Consider the following 21,876-nt stretch of genomic DNA (forward strand, 5'->3'; position numbering starts at 1 on the left):
GGAGAGGACCAGGCACAGCCAGTGCCACCCAGCCCCAAAAAACCAGCAGCACCGCCTGGCCAGTGTTTGACCTTTATTAGGAGGTGAGGTGAGGAGGAGGGCCTGACCTGGGTGCCCACTCTCCATCAGTGACCCCCCATCAGGAGTTAAGGCTCCAAGCAGCAAGTGAGAGGAGGGTGCCCAGCTCAAACAGTCGAGGCCTGGAGGCAGCCCCCGAAATCTGCCCGCTGATGGGCAGTCCAGGGGCCTAGGTGAGGCTGGTGTTGGAGCTGCTAGTGGCACTGCCCCGCTTCTGCAGGCAACGCACGGAGCTGGGGACCTGCAGGCCAGTCGTCACGTGGAAGCTGCCACACCACACCTGAGGGACAGTCAGGGCAGGGAGAAGGGGACAGACAGGCTCAGCAGGAAAGCCAACCCTCGCGCCACCCCGATCTTCCTTCCCTGGGCCCCTGACAAGGCCTCACCGTGAAAGCTGGGAGCAGCGGCTGTGTGAACTTGGCCTTGAAGGTGTGCAGCAGCTGTTTGGTACGGCCATTGTAGAAGGACAGGAGGCCTAGAGTGGAGGGCCAGAGCGACAAAGGGACCGGTGAGAGAGGTTTGGGCAGAGATAGAACAGTGGAGAAGGGTGGCCAGAGGCCAGCCAGGGCTCGGAGGGGATCACCTTGATGGAAGTCGCAGTGCACGCCCAGGCAGTCAGGCACGGGGGCGTCCAGCATCTTGGCCTTGTTGGCGTGTTTGGCAGTGAAGCTGACCTGCAGCCAGTTGTTGACGTGCAGGCACCAGGACGCAGCCGTCTTGCCCAGCTGCTCGAAGCGGCCCAGGCTACGGTAGGCCACCCCCACGCCAAACGCCTTGCTGTCTGGCTCGTAGCGCACCTCCCAGTAATGTTCCCCGCCGTCAATCAGCGTGTCCCCTGGGGGATGGGGCAGGCAGGGAGACTGGGTAGAATTGGCTCCTGGGTGCCCTTTCAAAACGGGCAGCCAGACCCCAGCTCTTTCCTCCAGACACTGCCCGGTCCCCAGCTATCCCATGCCTCCCTAGATACTAAGATACTAGATATCTGACCAAGCCCAGATAAGTCACCAAGTCTCAGCGAGATATCAGTTAATCTACACCCTCCCAGGATCCTGGATCCAGATTCTTGTGACTTCAGTGATTTTCCCATCTAGCTATTCCTGCGCTGCAGCTTCTCCACCCACTTCTGCCCCACCAGACCATATCTCAGCTCCTCATTCAGCCCAGGAAACCAGCTACTCCCAGGACTTCCCTGGTGGTCCAGTGGTTAAGACTCCGCTCTCCCAATGCAGGGACCTGGGTTCCACCCTGGAATCTGGTCAGGGAACTAGATTCCACATGCTACAACTAAGAGTTTGCATGCCACAACTAAAGATCCTGAGTGCCGCAACTGAGACCCAGCACAGCCAAAAAAAATTAAAAAAGAAACCAGCAACTCCCTAACTTCATCTCCGACCCTCATCGCCTCCCAGGTATTACAGACCGCACTGGCTTCTGCATAGATCCTGACCACTTTCTCAAGGTTTTTTTCAGGACAGTGGTGATTTCCAGGAACTCCTGTTCCTCCTCAGACTCCAGCTTCTCCTCCACAGGATCCAATCAGTCCTGTGGTGCCAACCACATCTCTCACCCTAGTCATTCTCTCCACTTTTCAGACTCAGCTACTCTCTGGCTCCTCCACTCACCTTAAGCCACTTCCCTGAGCCCATGTCTTGCTTCAGCTCCTCCACAAACCTGGCTAGCCACAGGCAACTATTCTTTCTAGCTACTCCCCGAGTCTCAGCTACTCCCTGGGTCTCATCTACTCCACAGACCTCAGGAAATTCCCCCTCAAGCTACTGCTCAGCCCTCCCCAGTCTAGAGCATCCATAAGTTCTGACTTTCCCCCAATGATTCCTCAGCCCCAAATCTTCCCATTCCCCCAACGTCACAATAACACATCACTGGTACTGTTCCCATAGAAGCTTTTTTGACACTTGCCTGTTTCCCCAGCCAAAGGAATTCCCTCCCACCAACCCCTATCAGGCCCCTGCCCAGACTTCTTTCTAGTCCTGTCTTCCCTCCTCCTTACCCAGCACCGTGTAGGACTCAGCTGTGAAGCGATCCCGTCCCCCACGACCTGAGGGCATCCTCTTGGGAGATGGAGTACCTCTGTGGGTGACAGGGAGGGGGAAGTCTCAATCAGACCTCACCTCTCCCATAGGAGAGCTTCCCTGGTCCACCCCAGTCACCATGAACATTTCATCTTTCCTGGACTGTGTGTGGTTCTTTTCATACACAGGGTCTCTCATGTTGGAACATACCTGTGCCCTTCCTCATCTGGAAAAATCCTATTTGACCATCAAAACCCACTTCAAAGATTCCTCTCCCTTATTCACTCTTTGGGCTCCCCCCACTCCATGTCCCTCCCCCTACCCCAGCCTTGACCATACTGGATTCTGTATGTCCATGTCCAGCTTGATCTCCTCCACCAGAGACTCAGGGAGGGGAGAGGGCGGGCTACCTGGCTGGGGAGTTGACGGGAGACGCCGTCCGCCCCTTGCCATCTTTCTCGCGAGCTTTGATATCCTGCACCTTCCCGCCCATGGCGTCCCACTCCACGGAGAGATCATCCACCCGCAGGTTCTGGTGGGATGTGGACGCATCCAGGCGGAACATGAACGCTGGGGCCAGGCAGACACAGGAGTCACAGAGATGGGAAAACCCAGAGACACAGGGAGAGACAGAGAGAGACAGACAGTGACTAAGGCAGACCATGACAGGGACAGAGAACAGAAAGAAACAAAGAAACAGACTAAGACCAAGAGAGAGAAAAAGAGACAAATGGACAAAGGTTTAGAGATGGAAAGATACAGAGACAACAGGCAGAAAGCCACCAAAAGACGGGACAGGGAAGGGTGGAGAGGGCAGAACATGTAGCCAGAGGAGTGAAGGCCAAGGGCTAGTTGCCTAAAGGTCTCCCAGGTCTGAAGCCATTTCAAACCACTGTGCTGGCCTGTGCTTTCACTGGGGATTAATCCCAGAAAAAGGGGCTGTGCTATAGCATGACAGAGCTAAGCTAGAGTGCAGAAAGGACTTCCTACCCGAACATGCAAAGGTATCACACTGTGGGGGGCTAAGAAATCTATCTTCAGTACTGATACCCTATTTCCAATTCTATAGAGCACTTAGCTTTTTTTTTTTTTTGAAGAGTGAGTTAGAGAGAGAAAGAGAGAGGGGGAGTGTGTGTGTGTAAAAACCATCCAGGTATGATGCGATCAACTGCAAATGCAAAGAACAATACCAAGTTTATAGCAGACACTCAGGCTAAGGAATCTACTATGGATTGAGCACTGAGCTTCCTGGCAACCAGGGCAAAAAGGGCCACAGAACCCTGATTAGAAGATTCGTATTAGACACCAGTCCCTGGAGCCCTGGGAGTGAGTGGTTATGGAGTCACAGCGAGGGGAGGTATGGGAGTCAGTCACCTGGTGTCTCCAGGGTCACTGGCTCGGAGAACTCGCCTGAAACTGCCTTATTACAGGCCTTCACACGGAAATTCATGTATTTCATGTCAAACTTGAGACCTGCAAGGCAACAGAGAGGGCTTACCATTGTGTACTCTTTGAGTGATAGATTAGAGGCCTTTGTGTCCCACAGTCATCCCACCACCTCTCATTCTAAGGAGCATCTTGTAGACCACATGGTAACCCTGAGAAATCATCCGTGTCTTCATTCACCTGTGGGGCTATGGATCACTTGGCTCCACCTCTATTCCAGACTGGCCAATCAGTCAGCTTTAAGGATGCTTTAAGGCTCAGTCACAGCAATTGGTCCAGGAATAGGCACATGACCCAAACAGGTCAATCAGAATCTACCCTGGGACTCTGGCTGATATTAGAGTGAGTGGAGTCCCTCTTTCCTCTGAACTAGCCAACTAGGCAGAGAAGGCGATGGCACTCCACTCCAGTACTCTTGCCTGGAAAATCCCATGGACGGAGGAGCCTGGTAGGCTACAGTCCATGGGGTCGCGAAGAGTCGGCCATGACTGAGCGACTTCACTTTCACTTTTCACTTTCATGCATTGGAGAGGGAAATGGCACCCCACTCCAGTGTTCTTGCCTGGAGAATCCCAGACGGGAGCCTGGTGGGCGGCCATCTACGGGCTCGCACAGAGTCGGACACGACTGAAGTGACTTACTTAGAAGCAGCAGCAGCCAACTAGGAGGAAGCCACTCCTGGGAAAATTTGCCACCATGTTGGCAACCCTACTTGAGAATGTCTGCTTTCTCAGAGCCAACAGTGTCTAGAACTGAGCTGAGTGAGTCATATGCTGGAACTCCTGCATCTATCCATGACCAGTGCCTTAAAGATTTTCCCTAATAGTATCCTTTTAAAAAGTTATTATTAATTTCTTCTAATCTTAAAAAAATGAAAGCAACTATTGAACTGTCTTCCCCTCGTGCAAAACCTCTTTGGAGATATGTCCAGACCTCTTTCAGTGGCTTCATTCCCTCTCTCTCTTCTGGGCTTGTCAGTCCTCATCTAGTAGGTTCTCCTGGCTGACCACTCCTTCCTTCATGGAATTTTTCCTTGGCAGTCATGGCATTGCCCTCTACTGACTGCCCCCTCTGACTGCTCCCTCTTGGTCTTCTTTGCAGGCTCCTCTGTACTGCCAAATGTTTGGGTGACTCAGTCTAAGACCCTGCTTACCCTTAAGACACTATCTGCCTACCCACAGGGCACAAACAGCTCAACCTCTAGCTCAGACCACGTGTCCAGTTGCCCCGGGTGTTCCCTGCGGATGCCTTCTCTGGGCATTCCAAACAGCACTCAGAAATCCATGTTCTGAAACCTCTCATAGGTCCCCTTGCCCTCAGGATAAAGTCCCTATTCCTCTTCTCCCCTTTCCCTACAGATGTTCGCTCTGCAAAGTTAACTAGTTCCAGACACAAAGGCTCAGTGTTCTGTTCTATGAGCCCTTGATCAGGCGGTTCCTTGGCCTGGAACTCGGTCTCCCCAGCTTCTCTTTTGGGCCTTGGCTTGGCTGTTACTTTCTCCAGGTGCCCACCCAGACTACCTCACCCTTTCTTGAATCCCCTCCTGAGTTCTGTAGTTTGCTCAGCAGCGCCACCTACTGCCCCAGCACTAAGTAGAAAGTGTTAGTCGCTCCATCGTGTCTGACTCTGTGACCCCATGAACTGTGTAGCCTGCCAGGCTCCTCTGTCCATTGGATTTCCCAGGTGAAAATACTGGAGTGGGTTGCTATTTCCTTATCCAGGGGATCTTCCTGACCCAGGGATCGAACCCAGGTCTCCTAAATCGCAGGCAGATTCTTTACTCTCTGAGCCCCCAGGGAAGCTAAGACTACCACCCAGAAGGCTTGGATTCTGAATCATGAACATATCCGACTTTTCACAGTGGGTGTCTATTTCCTAGTCTGCAACCTAACAATCATTTTCCCCACACTGAGCAGGGTTCACATAAAGATGAGATGGCCCAAGGAATATAAGTTATAAGAACTTAACCAAAACCCTCCTGTCTTCCAAACAGTCAACAAGATAGTAGGTGGATTGCAAATAACCACATGGGTTGTTTACATAGGTGAGTGATCATCTTCAGTATCACAGGTTTTGTGAGGGATTCAACTTCCTGCCCTGAGGAATTCGCTCACTATGGATTTTGGAAAAGGCCAGAGGGGTAAAGTGGATGCATCCGGAAGCCTGTGATGGAGAAGCTCTACACTTTGATTGTGGTGTAGTTACACAAATTTACATAGGGGATAAAATTGCATACAGGATTACACATGTACATGCAAATCAGTGCGTGCTAAACTGGTAAAACTGACGGAAAGTAAATCAACCCTGCAGACTATACTGGTGTCAGCTTCCTGGTTCTGGTATCGAACTCTAGTTATGGAAGCTGCCACTACTGGAGAAAGCTGAATATATACAATGTATATATATATATATATATATATTTCATTGTGTATACATATGATATATAATATGTGCTCAGTCTGTCCAACTCTTTGTGACCCCATGGACTGAAGCCCGCCAGGCTCCTCTGTCCATAGGATTTCTCAAGCAAGAATACTGGAGTGAGTTGCCATTTCCTTCTCCAGGTGATCTTCCCGACCCAGGGATTGAACCCACGTCTCTTAAGTCTTCTGCATTGGCAGGTGGATTCTTTACTACTGGCGTCACCTAGGAAGCCCTGTGTGCGTGTGTGTGTGTGTGTGTGTGTGTGTACACAATGAAATATTATTCAGCCTTAAAAAGAAAGGAAACTAACACCTGCTACAACATGGCGAGCCTTGAGGACACGATGCTCAGTGACATAAGCCAGGCGTCCTGTATGATTCCATCTATATGAGGAACTTAGAGTAGCAACATTCCCAGGGACGGGAATTAGAATGGTGGGTGCCAGGGACCAGGCAGAGAGGAATGGAAGTTAGTGTCTAATGGGGACAGGGGAATTTCCTGGTGGTCCAGCGCTTAGGACTCTGTGCTTTCACTGCCAAGGGCACGGCTTCAATCCCTGGTCAGGGAACTAGGATCCTGCAAGCCATGTGGTAAGGCCAAAATTTAAAAACAAAACAAACAACAACAGTAACAAAAACGAATGGGGACAGTTTCAGTTTTGCAAGCTGAGAAGTTCTGGAGATGGATAGTGGGGTGATCGTAGCACTGAATTACTGAATAGCTGATCTGCATACTTAATAGTGACCATGGTGGATTTTACCTTATGTGTATTTTGCCACAATAATTTTTTTAAAAAGACCGGGGGGGAAATGGGGTGTGTTTATTTTGATTTCCATGCAAAGGATAAGCTGAGAGCTTTTCAGGCCCTCTTCTCGGCTGCTGGCTTTTCTTTCCTGCAATTAGCAGGCTTATTATTAAGCTTGTATGCTAATTACAGATAGGGAGCAGGCTGATTATAGCCCAAGAGCCCTGGTGATAGTTATCTTGTCAGGGAGATTCTCCCTTCAGGGCTTCCCCAGGCTCAGGATGGTTTCTTAACTCATTAGGGACCCCTGATTTTACCCTCCTTCAGACCCTCTCCTACCAGCTGGATGGATTCCCCCAGTCTTTCTGCTTTCGTATAACTTCCAAGGAAATCCTCAGAGCCTGGGAGGACGGTTCCCTGAACACCAGTTCTATGAGAGGAGGGATTCTCAGGCACTTTATTTACTACGGTAAGGCCAGTGCTTGGTATCCTGCGGGAAATAAGTCAAAATGAATGAATGAATGAATGATGGGTCATAGAGATAAGACAGGGATGGAGCACACCCTTTCCAGGTGCTTCACTCAGTTCCCTCATCTGTAAAAAGCTGACAATAACACACTCATTGCTTCTGCTGCTGCTGCTGCTGCTGCTAAGTCGCTTCTGGGTAAAATGCTTAGCACATAGTAAGCCCTCAGTACATGGTGCAGGGCTGTCCCCGGCATCGTTTTCCTTATTATATGTTACTCTCCATCAGCCCAGCAGAGCCTTGAGTATGGTCCACGAGCCCCAGGTGGACTGATGGGGAAAGCTGAGCTGCCCTTACCGGTCAGGGTGTATTCCGTTTGCCGGATCCCCTCGATGACCATCCAGGGCTGGTCCTCCTTGAGGCGGGGTGGGCCCTCAAAGTTGGTCCGCCGATATTCCAGCACGAAGTGGTCAATCTTGTTGTCCTCGTCTGGCATGCGCCATACCAAGGTTACACAATTATCGGCCACTAGGGACTCGGTCAGGTCAATCACAGGGGCGCTAGGCACTGCCCAGGACAGAGAAGAGAGGGGTGTCAGGGTGCGGGGCAGGGAAGCCTGAAGGGGCGTGCCTGGATGTAACCCTGCCCACCCACTAGACCTTCTTGGGGTCTGGGCGTCCTCCCGATAACAGGTTAGGGGCGGGGCTTCTCTGGGTTCCGTAGCCTGGGGGTGGAGCCTCCTCAGGGTTTCACCAAAGGGTGTGAGGCAGAGAAGAGCTTTCTAAGGGTTCAACCAACGAATACTTGGGCTTCTCTGAATCCCACCATTTAGAGGTAGTAAGTTTCCAGAATGCTACCAATTGGGGTGTGGTCTCCATGGGACTCCACCCCTAGTGGGTGGGGATTCTTTAGGACTCTACCACAGGGTGGGGCTTCCCTGTGGCTCCACCCACTGGGGGGTGGGAATCCTCAGGGCTCCAAGTCAGGGCGGGACCTTCTGCAGTTTTCACAAATGGTTGTCAGCCTTATTCTGATTGTCATGCCTTGTCTTCGGGCTCTCTCCTAGACTTTGGGATTTTTTCCCCCTATCATACAGTGAGTTGCCCTCTCACCAGGCAGGAATGTGAGTGCCTGCAACATCCTCCGCTCCTGTGCAAAGTCCACCATGAGATGACTCATGTTGTCGCTGACCTTGGCTTTCAGTGACAGCCGGAAGGCGGGGGCCATTGTCACACTGCAGGGAAGGAGGTGGAGGCAGCCTGCACACTGCAGGGAAGGAGGTGGACGCCCAGGCCTAGTCCCCCGAGGTGTGTGTAGGGGGCCCCCTCCCCCTTGTTGCGGTCGGGTGCTCTGGGCCAAGGGACCCTCACCTGGGTGTTCCCACCTTCACAATGGGGGTGAGGCAATGGGGTGGGAGCCAGGTCCCAGCGTCTTACCCATCTTTGATTTGCTTGGCAGCCTAGAAAGAGGGACAGAGCAAAAGCCAAAGAATTGTGTTGGCTGAATCAGAAACCCACTACACAGACAAGAAGACTGAGGCCCAGTCGGGTGTCCATGTGTCAAAGTGCCCCAGCATGGGGGCAGAAAGCCTTAGCTGGACCCTGATGGGATGGGAGGCAAAGACAGGCTCCCACCCCTATCCCCACCTCCCGCCTAGTGCCCAGTACATACAGTTGACTGATTTAGCAAATGAAAATATAGGCTACAAAGTTAAATTTGCATTGCAGATGAACAATAAATAAATATATACTTTTTATATAAGTAGACCCCATCCAATATTTCAGATATACTTACACTAAATATTGGACGTGACATATATTACTAAGAAATTAATTCCTTGTTAAATTTGAATTTCAAATAATGAATAAGTATTTTAGTGTAAATATGTCCCAGGCAACATTTGGGAAATACTTACACTAAACATTTGCATGAGATATACTAAAAATTTTATTCATTCTTTTTTTTTTAATTGGAGTATAATTTCTTTACAATGTTACATTAGTTTCTGCTGTACAACAAAGTGAATCAGCTGTATGGATACATATATACATGCTTCCTCTTGGACTCCTCTCCTACCTCCTTCCCATCCCACCCATCTAGGTCATCACAGAGCACCAAGCTGGGCTTCCTGTGAGTTTTAGATCTACCACAAAGAATTATTATTTTAGCATATGTCCTATCAATGGTGTTTAGGATGTACTCAGACTAAATCCTGCATGGGCCATAATCAGAGTAAAACATTACTCGTGGTTGATCTGAAATGCAAACGTATCTGGGTGGCCACTCTGGCTCCCGAGGCGCCCACCTGGGGAAAGTCCTTGCTGTCAGTGGCCAGCAGGGTCTGGTTGGCTGTCTCCAGAAGCTCTTCGGAGCTCTCCAAGGCTCGCGTGCAGGCAGCCAGCTGGTTCTGCAGGAGCCATGCCACCAAGAGAAGAGACATCTTACTCCACGGCATCAGAGCCTCCCAGGGCTCCTCATCGCCTTGGGGATCTGGGGTACCATGTCCTTCTCCAACTCCAGGTAGGAAAGGGAGGCTAGAGGGAGTTTGGGCCTCTCTGCGGGCAGGACATCAGAACCATTTGGGGATCCCTTCCTTAGAAAAGGACATGTCTAGGGACTTCCCTGGTGGTACAGTGGCTAAGACTCCATGCTCCCAATGCAAGGGGACTGGTTTGATCCCTGGTCAGGGACCTAGATTCCACGTGCTGTAACTAAAGATTCCACATGCTGCAACAAAGACCCAGAATAACCATATAAATAAAATAAGTGAATAATTTTTAAAAAGAAACAGACATGCCTAGGTCACATCTGAGCCTAGAGCTCCACATTCCTTGTGGATGGGCATCCAGGGTGTTAGGGGGTGGCCCAGGAAGTGCTGGTGTTGCCCTAGTGACCCCAGCTTGGAATCTGAGACCCCAGAGGAGCCATAGCCAGTGTTTGGCAAGAAGTGATGCCCTCAGATCTGAGGGACCAGTGGGAAGGGCTGAAAAATTGGAAGTGCGAGATGAAGACAGGTGGGGAGGAACAGCAGATGTAGGGATGGGGCTGCAGCAATGCAGGGGAGAAGGGATTAAGAGGGAGAGCAGGTGCGTGAGGGATGGATAGGTCATGGGCAGGGAGGGGGCTGGGAAGAGCCCAGGGAAAAGAGGAGGTGTGGCTGACACCACTGGATGGTCTGGCTCAGGACACCAGGGACACTGGCGGCCCCTCTGGGAAGGGGCAAGAGAGGAGGAGCAGATTCGGAGGAAGATGTTGAGGCCGGTCGGGCTCTGGGGAGTGTGCAGGGGATGGCATCTGGGAGGGGGTCTGGGAGAACACCCCCCGCCCCGGCCCCAAATCACACACACCTGCAGCTCATAGGTGCGGCTGGCACGGTCCTGCTTTATTTTCATGAGCATGCCCTCCTTCAGCTCCTCCAGGAGGGAGAAGAGGGACTGGAACTCGGCTTCCAGGTCCTCCTGCACCTTGGCCGAGTTTGCCTTGGAGAGACAAGGTGGGGTCAGAGCTGCCAGGACTGGCCAAGCTGCTGCTCAGATGGGCAGCAAGGCCCAGGGTCCCCAAGGGCAGGTTACCTTTATAGCTGCCCTTCCCCCCACCTTGGGGATAGGGGTGACTTCCTCACCTCCACGTTCAGCAGCATCTGCTTGAGGGAGTAAATGAAACTCTGGATCTCTTCATTTTTCACAGCCAGCGTTGTGATGATCTTCCTCAGAGCCTCCTGCCCCCAGAGAAGCATGCACAAACTAAGTCCCTCAGCCTGGCCAGGGCTCCTTGACTTGAAGCTCCCCCTTTCTGTCCTCCAGGGATCCAGGGAAGGGATGTGGGAGCCACTGTGCCAAAAAGCTTGGGCACCAGACAAGAGCAGGCCCTGGGTGGAGCTCTGGCCCTACAGCCCTCAGGAGCGGCAGGCATCGGGCACATTGAGCCCACCCATTTCAAAGGGGAGGAAACTGAGGCTCTGAGAGAACTTTTCAGGAAGCACAGACCCTGAGCCCCAGCCAGGTCTGCCTGAGTGCAAAGCCTTCAACCAGGTAACTATATCCTGAGGGGGGTGGGGGCATCATCGGGGTAAGGAGCTAGCTCCGGGAAAGAGACCTCAGAGGAAAAGGATACCCGCAGAAAATGGGTTCATCTGGAAAACGGGAGACGCTAGGGAATCAGGTAAGTGGAGAAAGGTAAGGAGGTCTGGGGGAGGGGATGCCGGGAGAGGAGGCCGGCGTGGGTGGGTGCTTCTAGGGCCTGCAGCCCAAACCCAGGCCTCCCACGGGTCCTTTTCCTGGGGGCACGAGATTGGTGGGGGTCACCTGTGCTGAGCTGGCGGGGCGCCCACCGCGGCGGGGCGTGGCCAGGGTCGGGACACCTGGTCCGCAGTCCCGATGGAAGGCGTGGGTGATAGAGTCAAGGCTGGGTCCCCGATACTGGGGAGGCGTGGGGGCCATGAAGGGGATGCGGCTGAACTCAGGCCAAAATGATGTGGGTCGTGGCTAGGGTGGGGGGCTGCGGCGTCCAGAATGGGGGCTAGATCCGGGCGTGGTTGCGGCGAGGGTGGGGCTTCGGCCGCAGAGCAGCTGGGGTCGGGGAAGCTGGGAGGACGCTGCGGCATTACCTGGTCCCCCTCCTCTCGTCCACCCCCGCTTCGGACCGCGCCCTGCCCCGCCCGGGTCTTACTTTCTGGTCCTCCATGGCTGCAGCCCAGGTCAGCCCGGCCCGACCCGCGGGCCCCACTCGCTCTTCTAGTCCCCAAGCTGCCTTTGCTGCTGCCGGTAGCCAATGGCCCGCCGAGCCCTCGCCGCCGCCGCCGCCGTGCCCCCAGTCAGCGCTCCATCACTGGCCGCAGCGCGCAGGCGCGCCCCTCGCTGCAAGCTGGGAAATGTAGTCTGTCTTGCGCTGGGGTCGCGGAAAGCCGAGACCCTCAGAGTCTGGGTCGTCGTAGGTGATATTGCTAATGATGCCTGAGCTGGAGAGAGCTCAGAACTGGGAGGCAGGATGCCTGGGTTCAACTGCCCTGTGACCTTGAGCCTGTCCCTGGTTCTTCTGTGCCTCAGTCTCCCAACTCTTTCACCCCTGCAACTTCTCAGCTACCACTCAAAATGGAATTTCATTGCCACAGCTCCGGCCCTCCAGCCTGGCCCGTAGACCTGGCTCCACGACTACTCAAACCTCGCATTTACTGAAAAGCCAAAGTCTTTTGCCTAAGCGGATGATCAGCTTCCAATGCTGCCTTTCTCTCCCAACATCACAGCTGAACACCTGTGCATCCCACAGAGCCCCAGGCTCTCACATCTCCTCCAGAAGCTTCTCTGCCTGCCCAGAATCCATACGGCTAGGAGGAGGCTGGTAAGCTCTGTGTATGACATGTGGGCAGAACACCGCCACAGGGGCCTGTCTGTGAGTGATGGGAACAATTCTGCCAAGAACACTGACCTTCTTCTTTCTGGTTAAAAAAAAAAAAAAAGAGGTCACGCTGTGGTTGGGAGTGAGACATTGAGGTCTAGGAGTCTGTCTCCTCCTCCAGGGGTGGGTACAGCTAGCCAAGGGGTAATAGGTGCAAGGCTGAGAGAAAGTCTGGAGACTATGAAGCGCCCCGCCTCCTGCAAACTTCTTCCAGCTGTAGGGGCAGGTAACCCGCCTTACCTGCCTCAGGACTCAAAACCATTAGCAGAAATCCATTCCCCTGAACCCCAAAAGAAAACATCTTAGGGGCAAAATAATTGATGCTGAGAAGCTGCCACTAGGTCCCCTGCTCAGGTCTGTGCCATCTGCTCCCATCCCCATTCCTTCTCTCACCTGCCCTGCCACGTGTCCCCAGTCTAGGCATGTTTATGGAGTCTTTTTTTTTAATATTTTTTTTGATGTCGACCATTTTTAAAAACTATTGAATGTGTTAACAATATTGTTTCTGTTTTGGACTTCTCTGGTGGTCCAGTGGTTGAGAATATGCCTGCCAATGCAAGGGACATGGATTCGATCCCTGGTCAGGGAAGATTCCACGTGCTGCAGGGCAGCTAAGCCCATGGGCTACAACTACTGAGCCCACGGTCTACAACTACTGAGCCCACGGGCTACAACTACTGAGCCCACGGTCTACAACTACTGAGCCCACGGTCTACAACTACTGAGCCCACGGGCTACAACTACTGAAGCCCGTGCACCTAGAGCCCGTGCTCCCCAACAGGAGAAGCCCACATGCAGCAATGAAGACCCAGTACCACCAACGATGAATCAACAAATACAATTTTCAAATGTACATTAAAAAAAAATATTGTTTCTGTTTTATGTTTTGGTTTCTTGGCTTCCCGGCATGTGGGATCTTAGGTCCCCAAGCAGGGACTGAACCCGCACTGCCTGCATTGGAAGGCCAAGTCTTAACCTCTGGACGGCCAGGGAAGCCCCTCTGTAGTCTTTTAGGAAGATTTTCACTCACTTTATCTCCATCACATATACATATTGCCTTTCGCCTTGAAAAAAAAAAGAGGGAAACTGAGGCACCAGTGACAGGAAGTGGAGCCCCAGCAGTAGTGGCCACCGGACGTGTGCTGGCTGGCCTGGGTGTCACTTATGCCTCTGTGGTGGGGGCGGAGTGTCACCTATGCTTCTGTGGCAGGAAGTCTGTCACACGGGAGGGGAAAGGGGGTGGCGGGGCGCCAGCTGGGAGAGAGGAGCCTGAGGGGCCAGGAATGGGGTCCCCGGGCACAGTGCTGGTCCTCCTGGTGCAGTTCTGGGGTGAGTATCTGAATCTCCCAGCCTTGGCCCCCATCCTGTTGTGACTCGTCACTCCAGCTGCCTGCCCCTCCGGTTCAGAGCCCCCTCGAAACCTTCGTCTCTCCGCTCTGCCAAATACACCCTGTCTCTCTCCCTGATACTCAGAACTTTACAAGAACTCTGTGTGTGTGTAGTTGCTCAGTAGAGTCCAACTCTTTGCAACCCATGAGCTGTAGCCCGCCAGGCTCCTCTGCCCATGGAATTCTCAAGGCAAGAATACTGGAATGGGTTGCCATTTCCTTCTCCAGGGGATCTTCCCCACCCAGGGATTGAACCCAGGTCTCCTGCATTGCAGGCAGATTCTTTGCCATCTGGGCTCCCAGGGAAGCCCGCAAGGGTTGAACCGTTCTAGCGAAAATCCACAGAGGGAGCCTTAGGATAAAATTCACACTGGGACCTGCCTATGAGCCTTGTATGACCTGGCCCTGCTGGCTGCTCTATTCTCTGTGCTCCTCTGCATTCCCTCTCTCTCCCCCATGGCCAGTCTGCTGACTCCTCTTTTTTTTTCTTTTTTTAATCCCAACACATAGAGCTTGATCCTACCTCTGGACCTTTGCACCTTCTGTTCCCTCTGCCTGGAATACTCTTCCCTGCATCTCCTCTCTTTAGGGTCAGCTGTAACTCCACCCCAAATGCCAGGAACTTGACAGCAACTCACCCCTTCTGGAGGGGGTGGGCATCTAACAGGTACCCCAGACTTCCCATGGCCAAAAGCAAACTCTTTCTTTCCCCTCTAGCCCTGCTTCTTCTACTCGGTGTCCCCCATCTTTTTTTTTGGCTGTGTGGCATGTGAGATTAACTTAGTTCCCCAATCAGGGATCAAACGCACACCCCCTGTAGTGGAAGCTCGAGTCTTAAACCGTGGAAGGGCCACCAAGGAAGGCCCTCAGCATCCCCCATCTTGTCCTAAAGTCGCCACCATTCACAAAGTCCCTCAGCCTAAGAACCTTGGAAATCTGCCACTCTGTCTCTTTCCCTCCCTCCCAATTCAGTTCTTTTTTTTTTTAAAACTTGTTATCTTGTGTTAGAGTATAGCCGATGAACAGTGTTGCGACAGTTTCAGGGGAACAGTGACCAACTCAGGTCTTGTAGTTCTTCTGCGGGCAACTTTCAAAATCTGTTCAAACTCTGACCTCTTCTTTTCCAGGGTCTGAGTCCCATCACTGGTCTCCTGGACCCTGGTTTCTCCGCCATCCTGACCCCTCTCCCGCTTCTGCCCCATGAAGATCACAGTCCGTTCTCACCACGGCAATGACTGTGATTTTTTTTAAACTTTAACTGGACCACACTTCCTCCCTGCTCCCGTGGTTTCTCATCACGCTTAGATTGAAAAGTACACTGCCCCCCTTTCCCCACCCCCACCCACCTCCCTACCTCTGTCATACCCCACCCACACAGGCCGCAGGTCTCTAAAAGCCATGCCCTGCTGACTTCTCTGATCCCACTTCCTCCCTCTCTCCCCCTCACATGCTCTGCTCCAACCCTGGGGGCCTCCTCCCTGTTCCTCCAACTCACCAGGCCTGGTCTAGCCTCAGGACCTTTGCATGACCCATTCCTTACGGACGACTGACTACTTCTTTCATTTTTTTAAGATTTATTTTATTTGTTTATGCCTGTGCTGGGTCTTCATTGCTGCACTCAGACTTTCTTTAGTTGTGGCAAGCAGGGGCTACTCTCTAGTTGCGGTGCTTGGGCTTCTCATTGCAGTGGTTTCTCTTGTTGCAGAGCACGGGCTTAGTTGTCTCACAGTATGTGGGATCTTCCCCAACCAGGGATCGAACCTGTGTCTCCTGCATTGGCAGGTGGATTCTTAACTGTACCACCAGGAAAGCCCCAAATACATCTTATTATTCACATCCCTGCTCAAATGTCACCTCCTCTGAGAGGCCCTCCCTGATCACCCTCTATAAGTACACCCTCTCATTTCATCCTTATCATCTCTTGCCACTCCCCATTCCTTTCTCCATCGATTCTCATTTCATGACTTCCTGTGTCTCTATCTCGAGACCGTTGGCTTCACAAGGGTAGGGGCTTTTGTCTGTCTCAGTCACCTGTGTGTCTGTGTCCACAGGGTCCAGATCAGGGTCTGGCACACTCCAGGCAATCTTTCTGTGGCTGAGAGCCAGACATGTCATAGAGTTCACCTTGAAATCTCACAAGTGCTGAGAAACTTATACCCATTTCACAGATGGGGCCATGGAGGTTCAGCAAGAAATGACCTTGCAAAGATCACACAGATAGTAAGCTTTCAGGCCCTCACTGCCTGATTCCTGTGGGCTGGCTAGGGAACTAAGTCACGCACACACACATACACACTCACACACACACACACACACTTAAGAAGGTCTCACTCACTTCTTCTTTCCTCCAGTCCTACAAGGAGCCACAGGCCTGACTGTGCAGCAGGCACCGAAGTTGCTGCAGGTGAGACAGGACAGCCAGGTGACTTTGGCCTGCCAGGTGATGCACGCCCAGGCCTGGGAGTGGCTCCGTGTCGAGTGGATCAAGGATGCTGACATCTTTTGCCAGACACACATCATCAATGGCAGTCTGAGCAAGGATGTCTGTGGGCCTCAGGGATGGCTCTCCTGGCAGCCGCCTGGCAACCTCACCCTGCAGCTGAACCACGTGAGCCTCAATGACAGTGGACTCTATGTGTGTGGGGCAACCGTGGAGATCCCTGATTGGGAGGAGGCCCAGGGCAACGGGACGCAGCTCCTGGTGAAGAGAGGTATGAGAGCATGGGGGTAGGGGGCAGGGGTGTAAGCCAGGGAGGACTTGGAACTTCTAGAAATCTTAAGCTTCTAGAATCTCAAGCTCCTAGCAACTAAATTCTCTAAATCGGATTCCTAGAAACAGTCTGCAGATGCAAGAATTTTGCAGACCAGAGAGTTTCTGTTGTGACGACTCCACTCTGCTGTTATAGTGTGAAAGTCTCCATAGACATGCTTAAGGGAATGCGAGGGCCTTGGTGCCAATAAAATTTTATTTGAAAAAAAAAAACAAAAATCAAAAAACAGAGGGCTGAATTTGACTTACAGGCTGTAGTTACTCAGCCCTGCTCCAGTATATCAGAATCATAAACACTCTTGAATATATATAATTCTGGATTCTAATTCAAAACAGTTTCATAAACTGTGTTATTCAAGTATATCCTCCATACAGAGAAATGCCCATACTGAAAGTGGCCAGCTCATGGATATCTTAGTCTGTTAGATCACTGATAAGACACTACAGACTGGGTGGCTTATAAACCACATATTTATTTCTCAGAATTCTAGAGATTGGAAATCCAAGATCAAAGTGCCAGCAAGGTCTTGCTCTGGTGAGAACCCTCTTCCTGGTTCATAGCCTGCACCTTCTAGCTGTGTCCTCATGTAGCAGCAGGGGGCTGGGGAGCTCTTTAGGTTCAGCAACCAGGGACTGAACTGCACCACCTGCCTTGGAAGGGCAGAGTCTTAACCACGGTACGGACCACTATAAGAGCACTGATCCCATTCATGAAGGCTCTACCCTCTTTACCTAACTACCCCCCAAAGGCCCTGACCTCTCATTACCTTCATATTAGAGGTTAGGATTCAACATATGAATTTTGGAGGGATGTATACAAATAATGGGCTTCACTGGTGGCTCAGTGGTAAAGAATCTGCCTGTGATGCAGGAGATCTCTGGCTTGGGGAGATCCCCCTGGAGAAGGAAATGGCAACCCACTCCAGTATTCTTGCCTGGGAAATCCATGGAGAGGGGAGACTGATGGGCTATAGTCCATGGGGTTGCAAAAGAATCAGACATGACTTATTGACTAAACAACAACAACACAAATCATAGCAATGGGTTCTCACAACCTGCACACATCTGGGTACTCACCACCCTGCTCGACACACATATCTGCCTCCTTATAAATGCTATCCTTCCCCCCCACACACACACTATTCTGATTTATAGCAGCAGTAATCTATTTTAACTGGCTTCCTGTTTTACTTAATGAAATCATAGAGTGCATTCTGTGTCCAACATCTTTCACTCGACACTGTCTGTGAGACTCCTCTGTGTTGGTGTGTGGAGCAATGGCTCATCCTTTTCCTTTTCTGTGGAGTGCCCTCCATCACCACTGATCAGTCCAGTTTCCTATCGATGGCTATTTTGGCAACTTCTAGGTTTTGGCTATTATAAATAAGACCTCTATGAACAATCTAGAACTTGTCTTTTTTAAAATATTTTTTTGGCTGCACTGTGGGGGCATATGGGATCTTAGTTCCCCGATCAGGGATCAAACCCACACCTCCTGCGTTGGAAACATGGAGTGTTAACCACTGGACCATCAGGGAAGTCCCTAGAACTTGTCTTTTGGTCAACATATGGACACAGTTGTATTGTACCGAAAACAATTCTAGAATCTCAAACCATAAAGCAGAATCTTGCAGTTCGAGAATTCTAGGGGCGTAAATTCTAAGCTCTGAGAATTGCAGCATGTGTTATCCATAGGGACTATCACTCCTCAGAAAAAACATTGGTTCTTGGGAGCAAAGAAAATCTTACCCTTTTATGTTTAAAGCAGAGATATGCAGATAGCCCACAGATTTATAGCATATCTGTGGTATTAACATTTCATGAGGGAACAAATGAAGGTTCTTAGAAAGCCTTCTTAGGGGACTGATAATGAAAAAAGGTTGAGAAACACCGAAACAAAGGCATGGAAGATTGTAGAATCTTAGAATTGTAGGGTCTGAAATACTTTAAATAGATAAACTCTTAGCCTTTTGCAATCAGAGTATGTAAGAGCAGAAAACTGTAGAATTCCAGGATCTAGACTTGAAAGCCATTGACTGTCGGGACTTCCCTGTGGTGGTCCAGTGGTCAGGACTCCATGCTTCCACTGCAGGGGGCACAGCTTCAATTCCACAGGGCCAAAAATAAAACACATACACAAAACAAACAGACAAAAAAGAAAACCATTGACTCTCAAGCCTGGAAGGAACTTTCCAGATTAGCTTAGCCAGCAGCCTCCTTTCACAGAGAATAAAGCTAAGGCCCAGCCAGGGCCAAGACACGTCCAGCCACCCACACAAGCCGGGATGCAGGCAGCTTTCTCCAGAGCCCGACTCACACATTTCCCCACCTCTGCCTGACACCCACGTAAGGGCCAAACCCTGCATAGTTTGCAAGTTGACCTGTTGCTGTCTTGCTCTCTTTGCTGTTCCTCAGGGCCTTGGGCACCTGCCTGGCTCCTATCAGGCAAAATGAAGCACCACCCAGACTCCTAGCTCCAAGAGATGCCCATTTCTCTCCAGCTGGCAGGATCCACCCACTGCCTGCCTCCAGGGCGGTGTGTTATGGCCGCACCCCCAGCCCCCCGCCCTCCCCCGCCAACCCTTGGCTCCTTGAGACAAGGGGGCCAATTACCAATTAGCAGAGGCGGGGGTAGCGGAGGCACCGGGCTGAGAGTTGTTGGCAGCTGTGAGGGAGCGAGGCTGGGTCGCACGGATTCAGCTCTGCACAGCTGGCTTCCCCATCGGAAGGCCACCCCCCCCACCCCGGGATCACTGCCAACTTCAGAACCTGGAAGATGAAGGGGCTGGGGACTCTAGGCCTTGTCTTGGTCACAGGAGAAAGCGCCTTGGCTGGGGTTCCCGTCAGTTACACAGGCCTGAAAGCACATCCTCACTTGCTCTGTGACCTTATGCTAGTGACTTGACTCGTTTGTGCCTGTTTCCTTAGTTATCAAAATTCAGCTAATAGTGCTTTCTCATCAGACTAGGTGAATTTATTTCTTTATTTAAAATATGTATTTATTTTCCTGTGCCAGGTCTTAGTTGCAGCATGCGGAATCTTTGTTTCAGCATGTCAACTCTTAGTTCTGGCATGTAGGATCTAGTTCCCTGACCAGGGATTGAACCTGGGCCCCCTGCATTCGGAGTTCAGAGTCTCAACCACTGGACCACCAGGGAAGTCACCAGATTATATGACTTTAAAGTGATTATATCTAAAGAGTTTATTACCGGGTCTGGAATGTATTCACAATAACCCAGCAAGACAGGCATGCTTAGTCTCATTTTTCAGAAGAGGAAAGAGGTTTAGAGCAAATACTTGCCTGAACTCACAGCATGGCAAGTGCAAGAACCCTGAGGTTCCACTCGGGGTAGATGGGCTCTTACCCTAAAGGGGTGCAGGATGCTGAACTCAAAGGTGAGCTCGCCTGAGACGCAGGTTTCTTCTCTGCAGGTGTCTGGCTGCAGGACCACAGCTTCTCAGGTGAGCTCCGTCTACCTGACCCTCCTTCAGCTCCGCCCCGCCCCTCTGCCCCGCCCTCCGTCAGCCTGCCCACCATCCCCTCTCCCATTCCAGGCCTCTACTTCGCGCCGCTGGTGACGGGGGCCGTGGCCGTGGCCGTTTTCGCTCTGGGCGCTGGGATCTGGGGCCGCCGCCGCTGCCGGAACGGGGATGCAGGTAAGGAACCGCGCAGGTAGCTGCGCAGAGGGCGGGAGGTTCCCAAGAGCACCGCCACCCCCTGGCGATCGCGCCCCCTCGTTGCGAAAGCTGGAACTGCAGCTGCTTGACTAGGCGGAACGCATCTCCTTCTGACTTTGATACCTGCTTCTTTAGGAAGGAGGGAGGGTGAGGCTGGGGGGCAGAGAAGAGGAATGGATCGGGAAGGTTGGCCCCTACACCCGTGTTTTTTCAGGGGCATAGACAAAGCCCCCAGAAAGTGGGCTGGAGAGGACCAGGCTCTCTTAAATGACTGTCCCCTCTTGGTGTCATCTCCCCACCCCCCCACCCCCCGCCCCCCAATGCAGGCAGTCCAATCTACAGCAACGTCCTATACCGGCCCCGGAGAGCCCCAAGGAAGAAGGCATGGCCTGTGGAAAGGAAGGTGCTGGACAGTGAGGATCAGAAGGGCCAAAGCTTCTACTCGATCTCTTTCCCCCAGCGCCCCAAGTCGCATATGGCTCCCAAATCTTGCCCCAGTCCCAGACCCATTCACCCCATCTCTGCAGTCAGAATCTCTCCTGGCCCAGGCTCCTCTGGGCAGCCAAGGTCAAGAGGGTTCCTTGAAGTGGGAAGAGAAATCAGAACCGCAGGAGAGCCAGAGAAAACCTACCCCCAGCGACTATATAAAGATGTGACTTATTCCTAGGGGATCACAGAGTCCAGCAGTTTATCCTAGAGACCCCATCCTTGTTTTTGAGGATAGACCTCTCCCTTGTCCCAAGAACATCCAATAAAGGTTCATGAAGAAAGCAAAGCCAGTATCTGTGGCAATTTGGCAGTGCTAGAAATTTGAGCCATCAGGGAGTCATCTGGGGGGTGCGGTCCTGGAGGACGACTCTGGTGAGGGGGCTTGAAAGCTTTCCCCCTCTTATCCTTGGAGGGTCATGTCCAATTAGCAGAGAAGTGATGTCCCTCACTTCTAAACAGTGCCTGGAGCTGGAAACACTCCCCCTCCCCAACTGGTGTCTACCCCCTCCCTAGGCAGGCTTGGACTTAGGGGGTGAGGGGGGAAATTGGGGCTTCCTGGCATTTGTCAGCCCCCCGGGGTCTCCTGCCCGACTGTCACCTTGAAGTGACACCAGCTGAGCCTGGCTCCCTTCCCCCACGTCTGCTGTTTCCATGGGGACAGATGTCCTTTTTCGGTGGCAGCAGCAGCAGCAGCAGCCCGTGGCCACCGGCCCAGGATAGGAAGGAGGGGCGGGGTGGGGGCAGGGTTGGCCTGAGAGCCTCACCCCCTCGGTTTCGCCATCTTTTTAATCAGCCGGTCTTTGCTGTCTCCAGGTTTTATCTGCTTCCGTACAGCTCTCTCCCTGCCTGTCAACAGCTCTCTGAATGTTGGTCCCTCCCTGTGAGCCATTCAGGCTCCAACCCCGGCTCCACCCCCAAAACATGGAGCTGGGGATACTCTTCCCCTCCACAGGGCTGCCTCCCCTCTT

The 21,876-nt window shown here is 52.1% G+C and overlaps 2 protein-coding genes and 1 non-coding gene across 3 annotated transcripts; 1 reads left to right on the forward strand and 2 right to left on the reverse strand.

Moving 5' to 3' along the window:
* Positions 1 to 62: 62 nt before the first annotated feature.
* On the reverse strand, positions 63 to 11,996 carry FSD1 (fibronectin type III and SPRY domain containing 1). Its single transcript, XM_005895965.3, has 13 exons — positions 11,858 to 11,996; positions 10,812 to 10,907; positions 10,537 to 10,668; positions 9,495 to 9,596; positions 8,626 to 8,648; positions 8,302 to 8,423; positions 7,547 to 7,756; positions 3,483 to 3,581; positions 2,519 to 2,678; positions 2,087 to 2,166; positions 662 to 913; positions 465 to 553; positions 63 to 358 (listed from the first exon to the last, which is right to left on the reverse strand). Exons 1-13 carry the CDS (start codon positions 11,870 to 11,872, stop codon positions 248 to 250), a joined length of 1,491 nt encoding a protein of 496 aa, XP_005896027.1. The 5' UTR covers positions 11,873 to 11,996; the 3' UTR covers positions 63 to 247.
* A 1,836-nt stretch (positions 11,997 to 13,832) lies between these two features.
* Positions 13,833 to 21,179, forward strand: TMIGD2 (transmembrane and immunoglobulin domain containing 2). The gene is made up of 5 exons (XM_005895980.2): positions 13,833 to 13,912; positions 16,323 to 16,682; positions 20,174 to 20,203; positions 20,297 to 20,398; positions 20,746 to 21,179. Exons 1-5 carry the CDS (start codon positions 13,867 to 13,869, stop codon positions 21,084 to 21,086), a joined length of 879 nt encoding a protein of 292 aa, XP_005896042.2. The 5' UTR covers positions 13,833 to 13,866; the 3' UTR covers positions 21,087 to 21,179.
* TRNAR-CCG (transfer RNA arginine (anticodon CCG)) lies at positions 19,827 to 19,899 on the reverse strand. The gene has a single exon. It is a non-coding gene; the product is annotated as a tRNA-Arg (tRNA).
* Positions 21,180 to 21,876: the final 697 nt, after the last annotated feature.

Source organism: Bos mutus, chromosome 7, assembly GCF_027580195.1.
Source record: "Bos mutus isolate GX-2022 chromosome 7, NWIPB_WYAK_1.1, whole genome shotgun sequence".
Taxonomy (NCBI): domain Eukaryota; kingdom Metazoa; phylum Chordata; class Mammalia; order Artiodactyla; family Bovidae; genus Bos; species Bos mutus.

Excerpts from the sequence above, each read along its gene's own strand:
- FSD1 (XM_005895965.3), bottom strand. Across the intron at positions 3,582-7,546 it reads AACGGAATACACCCTGACCG|GTCTCAAGTTTGACATGAAA; the intron begins GTAAGGGCAGCT and ends GTTGCCTTGCAG. Across the intron at positions 2,167-2,518 it reads CCCGTCAACTCCCCAGCCAG|AGGTACTCCATCTCCCAAGA; the intron begins GTAGCCCGCCCT and ends TGTCACCCACAG.
- TMIGD2 (XM_005895980.2), top strand. The coding sequence starts at position 13,867 with ATGGGGTCCCCGGGCACAGTGCTGGTCCTCCTGGTGCAGTTCTGGG. Across the intron at positions 16,683-20,173 it reads GCAGCTCCTGGTGAAGAGAG|GTGTCTGGCTGCAGGACCAC; the intron begins GTATGAGAGCAT and ends TCTTCTCTGCAG. Across the intron at positions 20,204-20,296 it reads GCAGGACCACAGCTTCTCAG|GCCTCTACTTCGCGCCGCTG; the intron begins GTGAGCTCCGTC and ends CTCCCATTCCAG.